Raw genomic sequence first — 12,340 nt, 5'->3', positions numbered from 1 at the left:
ATTGTTCTCTGATGAGTCCACCTTCACTGTCTTTCCCACATCCGTGGGAGTTACGGTGTGGAGATGAAAATGGCTTAACACCTGTTGTGTGCCCAGAGTGAAGCACAGCGGTGGATCAGTGATCCAATATCATAGCATTCCCTACTGTATGTCCTATTCCCAAGCATTCTTGAGGACCATGTGCACCTAATGATTCAAACATTGTACCTAGAAGGTGGTGCTGTGTATCAGCATGCTAATGCACCAATACACAGCAAGACTTGTGACAGAATGGTTTGATGAACATGAACATGAAGTTGAACATCTCTCATGGCCTGCACAGTCTCCAGATCTAAATATTTTTCAGCCATTGTGAGGTATTTTTGGAGGACCATTATTGAGGTCTAAAACCAGGTGTTTCAGTTTCATTGACCATTCCGTGTGTGTGTGTGTGTGTGTGTGTGTGTGTGTGTGGGTGTATATATATATATATATATATATATATATATATATATATATATATATATATATATATATATATATGAGGAAAGTATGTTTACGTTATGGTTTGATTTTTAGGTGATCTTGACATCTACATGAGATCCACCAGCATGAAGAAGGAAGGAAAATACTTGATATAACTGGAACAGTACCAACAGTAACATGCTCATGTTTCTCTGAACTGTCTCGATTGAGGTTTTTAGTACGGTCTCATACCAGGTAAAAAAGCCTATTACAACTGAAGACTGCTGTCTATTTGACACCTTTAAAGAGTCAAATGAGGGTCTCTGGCTGCATCTCAACCTAAATGCATTGGTGTGACTCAAAGAAAAATAAATAAATAAATAAATGGCACACAATTTTTGAGGCGAATGTCAGAAAACATGTCATTTTTCACTACAAAATCAAAAGACAAAAAAAAAACGTATTTTTGTAAAATAAAAGTCTATGTATCATTAAGATCATTATTGCAGTGAGATACTTTTTGTTACAAAATTCACTAAATAGTAAAAGAGGAGAACTTGCATATAATTCTCATGAAAACAATCCAAAAGCAAACAAAAAAAACAACTTAATGGTCTTAAAATGGGCTTGATTTTTTTTATATATAATACACAACTGAATTTCTTAGGATTTGGGGGTGGAATGCGACCTGGACATTTTTTTCATGACATTCACCCCACTGATAAAGGTCAAAGTTCACTATCAAAAACTATGAGGTTAAACATTGGCCCTATACATTTGAGCCAAAAGTTTCTACTGGAGTCAGATATGTTAATTTGTGTGATGCCAGTAAAGTTCCTACATCGCACAGTTCTTCCTCATTTTCCCGCAAGTTGGCCAATACCACATGAGGTATTTGAACAGACATGCAGGTTTCCTCTGGTGACCAAAGCTCTATAGTCCATTCAAACTGTTTCTAATGGCCCAAAAGACGTGCCACAAGATTTCGCAGATCTATTGCACAACTATCAGGTACGCTACGGTTCAAACGTTACAAGTCAGTAAGATTTATTCACATTTTCTAAAAAGAAGTCCCTTATGCTTACCAAGGCTGCATTATTTGATCTGAAATGCAGTAAAACAGTAATATTGTGAAACACTATTACAATTTAACCCTTATGTGCTGATCTTTTAAGATGTACACTCAGGATTTATCTGAAATAGAGATCTTTCTAACATTATAAAAATCATAACTGTCACTTTTGATCAATTTTATGCATCCTTGCTGAACAAAAGTATCAATTCATTTAAATAAAAATCTTACTGACCCCAAACGTTTCATCCTTGTACCTCCATTTTTTTTGTACCTCCAATAGATTTTAGAATAATCTCATATTAATCCGTTAACCTCAGCAGGGTGTTAATTTTCTCAATTTATTTATTACAGATGGAAACCGACAGTGTATCTTTACAGATCTTTAAATATGTTTATATTAACATCTGTGATTCAGTGTGCCTGTGCAGTATTTGCATGTCAATTGTATGGAAATGTGGCGGCATCATTTAAATTTTGCAGCCAAAGTTGCCAATTTCTCTTGCCAAATGTGTTAATTCCAGTGCAAAAGCCAACCTGGCAAAAGTTTGCTGCAGTTTTTTTTCTGTGAACTTACATAACTTTGATTAGTTCTGTTAAAGCAGTTCCTAATCATAGAGCAAAGAAACACAATCTCAAAAAAGGACAAATGAAGAAAGATAAAGTGTTTCTGCCAGTCAAACATATAAACAACGGATGAACAAACAAACAGCAGAGACAGAATAGAGAGAGGGCACTTCTGTGGGGTTTCTGTTCAGCCATGGGTTGTATTTATGAGTGTTCAGGTTTCAATTTTCGAAAGCCTGCATCCAGCAGCGGAAGATGGCAGCGTTTTAGCTTCGAGTGTCACTCCAAATCCGTATTCTGTCAAACCTGGTGTCTATGGGGCTTCGCTCAGTTCTGTTTCTCTAGTACCGCCCAGTCTAGCCTGTCACCATGGCAACAGAGACACTAGCCAATGCCGATTCTCGGAGGGGGGTTTGGGATCCTCCCACTCATCACCATTCTAAGATCACTTAACAGACATACAGCTGAAGAGGGATGAATGCACAGTTGGGTGGTGCCATCAATCCCTACCTCAAGAGGTATATCTTTATTAGGATACAAAATCAGTTGTCCTGTCTTAGAGATAAGAGAATCACATCCTTCCATAGCCAGGACCCCTCAGAGGGCCAGGGGAGGGGTGGCTCCAGGTGGACGGACTCTCGAAGCTCAGCTCGCAGCCGCTCGGGCCATCAGATCCTCCAGCGCCTTGTCCTGGTCATTATTGTGCACGAGTAGTACCTCTTTAATAGTGTTCCTCTCAAAGCCCATTTCCCCAAACCGGGACATCAGCTGCAGAAACTCAAGAGCCTATGGGAGAGAATGTTGCATAAATATAAAAACGCAAAACTGAAAAGGAAATGAAAAATGTCATAATTTGCACACAACTTCATTTTGTTTCAAATATGTATGATTTTTTTAATTCCATGGAACATAAAAGAACATGTAATGCACAATGTCCAGAATGGGCACTGGGCTCCAAAAAACAGGAGACATATAAGTAGCCGATATATTCCAGCCCTTCTAAAGCCATGCAATAGCTTTGTGTGAATAGAAAAATGTTAGGTACATTTAATGCCATATCTGAACTGAATTTTTACTATTTTACAACTATTCGAATCTGATTTGATCAAAAATACAGTAGAAAAAAACAGTATTATTGTGAAAATTACAATTCTATTTGAATATGATTTAAAATATAATTTTCAACATCATTACTCCAGTCTTCAGTGTCACATGATCCTTGAGAAATCATTCTAATATGATGAATTGGTTGAAACCTTTCTTATCAAAGCTGAAAGTTGTGCTGCTTAATAATTTTGTGCAAACCAGGATGGATTTTTTTCAGGATTCCTTGATTAATAAATAGTTCAAAAGAACATCATTTATTTGAAATATAATAATAACAATATATAATAATCTTACTGATCCCAAACTTTTGAATGGCAGTATAAGAAAATGTTTCAAATAACATAAAGCTTCTAGCAAATGATAACAAAATGTATTTTTATTTACCTCAGAGACTCTTAAATGACTCTTTGTTATTGTAAAGTAGAATTCTTTTTAAATTCAGTGTTTTCAAGCACATGTAAACAATATACATGCAAATGTACATTCAAATTAGACAGCAGATAGTAATTCAGTCTTTTTGTGTATTTGTGGCTGTCAGAATTCACCAACCTTTTCCTCTGAACCCTGGTACATCTCCAAGCACTCCTCCACAGCAGTCGCATCAAAACCTCGATCGCACAGTCGACTGTGAGTAAACAGGTAATCCAGCACCTACGAATGAGAGAAATGGCATAACAATTAAGTAATTAAAGAGTCATTTAATCATTTACTTAAAACAACACTATCACAGAGACTGGTAGTAAGGATAATCAAGACTAAAAAGTGACCTGCTCCACATTCTGTCCTTGTCTTTGCATGGCTTTGAGAACACCCTCGTAAGAATAACCCATGCCCACAATTGTTTCCACACACTGTCGTTCACTGGGAGAAAGGCCGAGAAGGATCGTGGCAGCAGGCGGATGGTTAATAGCTGTGACGGTGTTTGACTGCAAAAACGTTTAGAAAGAAAATCAGTTTAACTATTTTCAGCCTAGGCTTATTGGAAAAACGTGCCTCTACCTACATTGTAGCAAAACTCCAAAATGTACCTATACATAAAATTCACTGCAGTTTCCAGTTGAAATGACCAATAGTGGCAGTAAAACACCAACAACCTTTTTTCCTTTTCACAGAAATTATGATTACAGGGCACATTATTGGTTAAGAAAGACTTTTGATTCGTTGTGAATGATTTGTGAACTAATACATTTTGATGTTTGCATCACATAATCAGCTCCATAAGTTGGCCTAGTTAAGTTGCTCGGTATCTCCCCTGGTACAGCTACCATTTGATTCAAGTAAAATGTCATGATAAAGAGATCAAATCAAGCTAAAACAGCATGGGTGCTTCGGCAAACCCTTTGATATCTCACATTTGCTTTTGTTACACTATCAGCTAAGTTTAGGGTAGGGTTCAGTATAGGTTAGGGGTGTAACTGTACATATATTTATCCCGAACCGTACGGTAGGGACGTCATGGTTCAGTGCACACAGTCAGACGAATACAGTCAGTCACAGGGATTCCATACTCCAATCCAGAAGGTGTCATCCGGGGTAATGCAATGCTGTTTGCTAACTGCCACAACAGGAAAAAGCCCAGAACAAGAAGAACTGACAATCTTGTTTACGTGTAATCTCTCAACTAATGTTTCAACCACAGAAAGACAATAAAACAGCTTGAGAATAATCTCACGTAGCATTACATTTACATCAGGCAAGTCATTTAGTGTCGACAGAATATTAGTTCACTAGAGTAATGAACTCTAGAGGGGAGCATTTCACTAAATATATGCACTGTATTTGCTTATATATTCATTATATTTACTTTACCTGTTAGTAATGTCTTAATTATTTAATTAATGTTTAAATAAATTTGTCATGAAAACAAGTTATGACAGTAACTGTTCATGATTATATATATATATATATATATATATATATATATATATATATATATATATATATATAACATGAATTGGAGTAATAATTTTATAATTAGATTTAGAAGTTAATTCAAAACCTGCCTTATGTGCAATTTAAATGTGTGGATTATTATTTCTAAAAATAAATAGCAACTGAATTTAATAGTTTGGGCTCTGTTGTTAATTGTAACCTTTAATAATATAGTAATGTGTAAGAAAGGGCTCCCTATATATAGTTTACAGCATTAGCCCATGTAGATTTTTTTATCCTTAAGAAAATGTTAATTATAATTGAATTTATTTAAAGAGAGAGACACAATTTGTTTAATAACCCACTGCTTAATAATAAAAAAAGAAGCAATTTTATGTTTAGTTTTCTCCCCCCTGCTGTACCGAACCCATACCAAACCGTGACTTCATAATCAAGGTACGTACCAAACCGTCACCATGGTGTACAGTTACACCCCTAGCGTAAGTGCCACGCTATTTTCAAATGCAATTAAGCGCCACTCACTGGACATTTCATTTCCAAACGGTAAGGACAACAAGCAACGTAATAAAACGTTGCCAGAAGTTTTTTCTTCAAGATTCTTTTTACTTTGAAAGTATTATGTAACATGCAAGAAGCTACGTAATATAATTTTGCAGAAATGAAGTTTTTCCAAAGAGCCTGGGTTGACTAATTTACATGCTAACAATCAACACTGAAATGCAAATGTTTTCATCCACGTAAAGATACCTGCTTCGGAGTCCCATTCTGAGCATAGACAGGTTGCTCTTGGGGGAGTGTCGTGTTGGTATTCGATGCTGTTCTCTGCAGGGATGGTGGTGTGCCGTTGGACAGACTGCGTGGTGGGTAAGCGCTGAGAGGTGGTTCTGAGGGAGAGTCTCCTGGGTCTGAAAGCTTGGGGAAAGTCAGTGAGCGTATATTACATGGGCGGTCAGCATCAATCTGTCCTCGAGGGGTCCCCACAACCCCACCTCGGTCTAAGTCCAGCAGTCCAACCAGCCCATTGGGTTTATGGAACATTCCTGTTTTGGCCTGAAGAGGAGGCGTAGTACTTGGAGAAGCGGGACGATTTTCTGCTGGAGGAAGCGGAGGAGGAGAAATGGATGACTGCGGTTGGCTCTGCAGGATATTCCGCAACTCCTCTTTGTCATCCAGTGTCTTAAGCTCAAGTTTGTCAAAAGGGTCCTCCTCTCGCTCAAAATCAGCTAAGTTCAGACTCTGCGGGGCCGGGTTGCTAGGTTCTGGTCGCGTCGGTCCAAAAGAGGGGGCTGGGAGAGGCGTAAGGATTGCGTTGTGCCACAGGCCAGCTAAAACCGGGTTTAATGCTGGTGGGACATTGTCCTGCTCATCAGAGGGGCGGGCTTTCTTCCCCCCAACCAATCCGACATCTGCATCCTGAGCAGCAGCCTGCCTTTCATTTTCAGAGTCCACCCGGGCGACCTCCACTGCTCGAGCCTCTGCAGCTCGTGCTTTGGCAAGCTCCTCCCCCCACTGAACGCTCCGTCGCTCTAGACTGAAGTCATACTGGAGTAAAAGCAAAGCATTAATTATTTCTGACAAAAACACTTTTATGATGTAAAGTTAAAGGGAAAATCAGACTTACTTGCAGATCCAAGAGTTTGGAATTAAAGTCGGATAAAGAGAAGCCAATGGGAAGACCCACTTTTGAGGGACAGCGGAATTTCTCATTGAGCTTGAAGGGAACATCATCAAGGTAGCTGACGGGTCCTTGAAACATCAAGTGAAGTAACAGAAGAACAGTGAAACCAAATTATTTTAAAATTAATCATTTATTTAAAAAAACTAAATAATCATGACAGCTGATTGGCTGACTCACCATTGTTGTGGATATCTGATCCAGACTTCCTCGCAGCCATTTAGAGTAACTAATGAAATAAACAAACAACATAAATTCACACAAACTGTGGACAGTTACCCATTTTCACTTCCTTGTTCTTTGATTTTCTCTGAAGAAGTTAGCATTTTACACACACACACAAAATATCATAAGCAAGGTTTGAGATAATCTTTGGGTTACACAAAATGAGCTGAGAAGAATAAGAAAGACAGAATTAGAATTTTATTGTTTACGCTAACAACAGAATTTCTTGGTTGTGAGTGATTATGCCAACACAATGCCAAAGAGATTTAAGACACTAATGAAATATGCTATTTAAATTCAACTTTAATAGCTGTAGTAATCTAACTATTGATCTTAAATACAAAGAATTACACAAACAAAACTGAAAAAACTATTTCATAACCATTGGAAAACATATCTGCAATCAGTTTGACCTATATTATACAATACTGTTCAAATGTTTGGGTATGGTAACATTTTACTTGTTTTTTGAGTCTTTTTCCAGGGTTGTATTTCAGGGTTTTTTTGATGAAAAATACAGTAAATTCAGCAATATCGTGAAGTATTATTACAATTTAAAATGTAATTTATTTTTTTGATGGCAAAACTGTTGTTTTTGAATGCTGAAAACAGATATGATACATTTTTTTCAGGATTCTTTGATGAATATAAAGTTCAAAACAACAAAATGAATTTGAAATAGAAATATTTTGTAACAAATATCTTTACTGGCACTTATCTTTACTTTTAAACAATTTAATGTGTCCTGACTGAATAAAAGGAAAAGTATTAATGAATTAATAAAAAAAACAAAAAAAACATACTGATCCCAAACTTTTGAACAGTATAATATTTACCATTATTTCTATTTTATCAGGTATCAGCTCTAATATCCTGTCTACAATAAATTACATAATTTAGCGGGTCAACACTTTCACAGATAGTGTATTCTGTATATTGTTTGAATAAATTACTCTTTACATTACATTTATTCTTAAGTGTTAACTGCATAGCATTTAAACCTTAACAGTTAACCATTCACAAAAAAATAAACAAATAATAATACATATTATGGAATATTATTTTTTCATTGTTGTCTAATGATTTGATAATGTCAAAAAGAAAAAAATATTGATAATCGGATACTTTCAAACACTGTTGAAAAAAAAAATATATTTTAAGATCAGTAGAAAACACAGCATAGTAGTCCAACAGCATTAAGTTACAAGCATCACTTTCTTGTAAAACTGTAAACACATAAGCTTCTACATTTACAGTAAGTTTACAAACTAAAACATATCAATAGACTGAGCACAAGTGACAATGTACTTCATGATAAGCAGGGAACTATAGCCTAAAACTGTATCACATGCTGACATACGGGCTGATAAAACCGGTTCTGATGTCATTTCACCACCCATAATGTCTTACATAAAAAGCATAACAGCCGATCAGAGGAAAAACATAACCAGCCTGTTAACTATACACAGCCAACAGTTTTGTTGCGTAATAATAAAAGACAATGAAAAATGCATAAAGACCGCAAGCCCGAATCCCATACCATTTCAAATTTAACAATAAATCTTTAGATACACTGATGAGAGAGTCTGGGGAAGTTGGCTTATATTGAAACTGGATGATGAGATGACACATATTTCTTCCTGGCTTCTTACCAAGCTACTACGATTGTCTCTATTCGATCTGTCATGTCAAATAATGAAAAGATTTTTGACCTAAAACCAAATATCTGGTACTTAAGAACTAACGTTAGAGAGGCACAGAAATTGATGTGGACATTTGGTTAAAAACAACTGTCTAGTTTTGCTTCAGTTCAGGTTAGTGAAGCGACCTAACAGGGCCCGACTTCCTCTGCCACCGCCCCTCAAACTGTCCCTGCGTTTCCCACCAATGTCCTTACCAATATCTGCTCTGTCTTGAGTCTCCGAATAGGTCTCTCACTTGTTCTCTGACATACAAGCTCCGGTCGATGCTCTCAAATGAGGAGATTTACTGAAAACCGAGTATATTTCCTGCTTCATCGCGGAACGCCATCTTGGTTTGACCGCCTCCTTCGGTTCCTGTGACGACATGCGTTGCCACTGAATGATGACAGATTCGACCAATCAACGAGGAGCAGTGGAGGAGCGTCATCAGTGTCGGGCGTTGCACATGGGTTCAGCACGGGTTTGAGTCCGTCACCGTTAAAAATTAATGTTTTGATCTATTTGAGTTTGGTGGATATTGTTGGTTAGTGAACTGTAATAACCATTAAGTAAAGAGAGATAGAATAGAGAATCTGCGTTTGTCCATACACTTTCAAAAAGTGATCTATCTATCTATCTATCTATCTATCTATCTATCTATCTATCTATCTATCTATCTATCTATCTATCTATCTATCTATCTATCTATCTATCTGTCTGTCTGTCTGTCTGTCTGTCTATCTGTCTGTCTGTCTGTCTGTCTGTCTTACTGTCTGTCTGTCTGTCTGTCTGTCTGTCTGTCTGTCTGTCTGTCTATCTATCTATCTATCTATCTATCTATCTATCTACACTCTAAAGAAAAATGGTGCTATATAGCACCAAAAATGGTTCTTTGGCTCGTAATCATAGCGGAACCTTTTTTGGTGCTATATAGCACCTATCTTTAAAGGTGCTATATGGCACCTTGTCGTATGGTGCTATATAGAACCATAAGAGGTGCCATATAGTACCAGCAGTGGTTCTTTGGCTCGTTATGATAGGGGAACCTTTTCTGGTGCTATATAGCACCTATTCTTAAAGTTTTCTAGCACATTTGTCAAATTAGAGGTGCCATATATTGTTTTTTGAGCTAGCAGGGCCTGTTATCATGCCAGGTACTACTGTAGATGAGTCAATATGCTTCTAAATTACACTTTTATGAACGATAATTAATAATTTCTTACCAAATCATGACTTCAAAGATTCAAAATCATGTACTAAATGCTTACTGAAAAACAAAATACATTACACTTTCAAAACCTTTTAATTTATTTCTTTCAGCAGCAAATAAACTCACATTATACTCCCCTTTTATACACATACAAAATAATGCAACAAGCTTGAAATATGTACATTTTTGAAGACAATAGTCCTGTTTTTACATACTGAGTTATGCTCTGAAGTCCTGCAGTTTCTTTTTTGTCCTTCGGGATTTCAAAAAAAAATATAGAAAACTGGAACTTAAACCATAAGAAAGGGAGCAAGAGAGAGTATTGACTCCAAAAGTCTACTCACAGATTGAGTTGTACACTCATTTTACAGTGCCTGGAAGTCCGACTGCATACTTCAATTTCAAAACAACATACTTCAAAAAGATCAGTGTCTTTTTCAGTCCTTTAGGGCACTGGATTGGATTCGATTCCAAACGCAAAATATACACATAGGAGGAGGCCCAGTGCCATCAAGATGTCCTCACTCTACTCTGTGATTAACTGGCCATCCAACGTGAACAAAATGTGGTCATACTGCATGAGATGATCCTCCCGCAGGCTTCAGGCACTATCTTAGGTGTTGGGATGACAGGAGGGCTGGTCTGAGCATGGCCCTGGAGAAGAGGGGATAAAAGCATTAACCATCTTCACATATTTATTTGAAAGGCAAACCTTATAAGCTAAATTATAACAAAATGTGCAATAAGTGTCGTGCTTTGATTAGATTGTGCTTCACACACTGTAGTCAACTGTTCATGGCTCACCTCAATGTCAAACAGCAACCCCAGGTCCACCTTGAACAGTGCAGGCAAGAGGAGAACAGCTGCTTCCAACTGTAGGCCTTTAAACAAAATAACATCATCAGGTTAACATAACATGGGGGATGCTTTTACCCAATACTTTTTTGTTTTGCTTTTTAAACATTCATTACTGTGTGTAAAGCCCAAAGTATACTTCGTATTTTATGCGTATGCTTTTTCTGAACTCAAAACAAATTAAGATCTTTTTGATGAAGTCTGAGAGGTTTCTGTTCCTCCAATGATGAGGGTGAGTAATTAATGACAGAATTTTCATTTTTGGGTAAACTAATCCTTTAAAGGTGATTACCCTTGCACAAATCTGGATATTCATACAACTTCACATTTTGTACGAGACATACACTAGAGCTGCAGGATTCTGGATGAAATGAGAATCATGATTTTTGGTTTCAAATAGAGATCGCAATTCTCCCACGATTCTAAATAGACAACTAAAAATTACATTTATTTTACTAGTTCTAGCAAAATATTAATAGCTGGACTCTAATTGCCGGAAAATGTTTAATTTGAATGAATTATTTTTAAAAAATGGTTTTGAATATATTAATGGCTCATTAATAAATACTTGTTTCACTACTGGATGAATCAGGGTTTAACCTTATCCAATCTATTGAATGAATGATTCAATGACAATGTCACTGGTTGCCACCTAGTGGCTTAACAAGGTAATTTATATACAACAGTTATTTGAAGCATCATGTTAGTTTCGATTTTCTCTATTTTGATCGCTGTCTGATGTCCAGTGTTTATATCCTTTTGTCTTATTACTTATGTGATAATTTTAATATTTGTGAAAGAAATCAAATAACCAAATCCTTGAATAACTACAGTGTGGTTCAAAACTGCTGTCTCTGGATCAGTGGCAGCATGAACACTGAATGTTTTTGTCAAAGGTTTAACAGACGCAGGCGAATCATTGTCATTAATAAAGTAGGATCGCGTGGGTGTTTGAATCGAGATTGCGACCTTTCTACGATAAATTGTGCAGCTCTAACATATACATACAAAGTAAATCAAAGTGGTTTCGGACAAGCCAGGTTGATGATGTATGTCATACCTAGAAGCAGGGCACAAGCTGATGTAACTGAAGTAAGTTGATTCAAAACTTTAACTCCCTCAATGTCAGCAGATGGTTCATGAAGTTCTCCCCTCCTTCCAAATAATGAACATTGCCATGGTGAGCTGCTCCTCAATCATCTGTCTGGTTATCCTAATAGTAAACATAAAAAAAACAAATTCGGTCACCTTTTGCTAGCATAACTACAAAATACACAAATTTAGACTTATTTTTCTGAAAATAAACCAAAATACGTTCTTACGTTCAACTCAGAAAGTACTCCTTGATGAGGTCTTCAGGACTTTCTCTCAGGTGAATGTTTTCAGCCTGTGATAAAGCAATTGTGATTAATTTTCTTAATTAAAAAAAAAAAGCACAATAATCTGTAATAGGAAATCAAATTTTTGCAGATATGCAATAGCAAAGGACAAGAAAAAGAAAATAATTCATATTAATGACTGGCCAAATTTGCAATTAATATATTTATGGACAATACCAGCAACACTTGTGGCATTGAGGGATCAAATAAATAAATAAATAAATAAAAAGG

At 36.6% G+C, this 12,340-nt stretch overlaps 1 protein-coding gene and 1 long non-coding RNA gene across 3 annotated transcripts in view; both read right to left on the bottom strand.

Moving 5' to 3' along the window:
• Positions 1-516: 516 nt before the first annotated feature.
• ubap1 (ubiquitin associated protein 1) lies at positions 517-9,061 on the bottom strand. Of its 2 annotated transcripts, XM_067376232.1 has the most exons (7): positions 8,881-9,061; positions 6,939-6,987; positions 6,705-6,829; positions 5,831-6,625; positions 3,958-4,116; positions 3,740-3,841; positions 517-2,869 (listed from the first exon to the last, which is right to left on the bottom strand). In XM_067376232.1, the coding sequence occupies exons 2-7, from the start codon at positions 6,976-6,978 to the stop codon at positions 2,729-2,731; spliced, it is 1,362 nt and encodes a 453-aa protein (XP_067232333.1). In that variant the 5' UTR covers positions 6,979-6,987; positions 8,881-9,061; the 3' UTR covers positions 517-2,728. The 2 variants fall into 2 exon arrangements, with proteins under 2 accessions (XP_067232333.1, XP_067232334.1); XM_067376233.1 differs by lacking the exon at positions 3,958-4,116.
• A 2,818-nt stretch (positions 9,062-11,879) lies between these two features.
• The window catches only part of LOC137013091 (uncharacterized), a 1,852-nt gene continuing 1,391 nt past the window's right edge, over positions 11,880-12,340 (bottom strand). Inside the window, exons 4-5 of the long non-coding RNA XR_010893656.1 lie at positions 12,053-12,117; positions 11,880-11,943 (exon numbers count right to left, since the gene is read on the bottom strand). This is a non-coding gene — a long non-coding RNA (uncharacterized lncRNA). The remainder of the gene's footprint in view (positions 11,944-12,052; positions 12,118-12,340) is intronic.

The sequence above is a fragment of the Chanodichthys erythropterus genome, chromosome 22 (genome assembly GCF_024489055.1).
Source record: "Chanodichthys erythropterus isolate Z2021 chromosome 22, ASM2448905v1, whole genome shotgun sequence".
NCBI lineage: Eukaryota > Metazoa > Chordata > Actinopteri > Cypriniformes > Xenocyprididae > Chanodichthys > Chanodichthys erythropterus.
Note: the sequence above shows the minus strand (reverse complement) of the source record. Positions and strands in the feature narration are given on the sequence as shown.

What these genes read in the sequence shown, in the direction of transcription:
- ubap1 (XM_067376232.1), bottom strand. Translation starts at nt 6,978, where the DNA reads ATGGCTGCGAGGAAGTCTGGATCAGATATCCACAACAATG. An exon ending in CCAAACTCTTGGATCTGCAA is followed by an intron (nt 6,626 to 6,704) that starts GTAAGTCTGATT and finishes CTTTTACTCCAG; the next exon opens with TATGACTTCAGTCTAGAGCG. An exon ending in AAGGACAGAATGTGGAGCAG is followed by an intron (nt 3,842 to 3,957) that starts GTCACTTTTTAG and finishes TCTCATTCGTAG; the next exon opens with GTGCTGGATTACCTGTTTAC.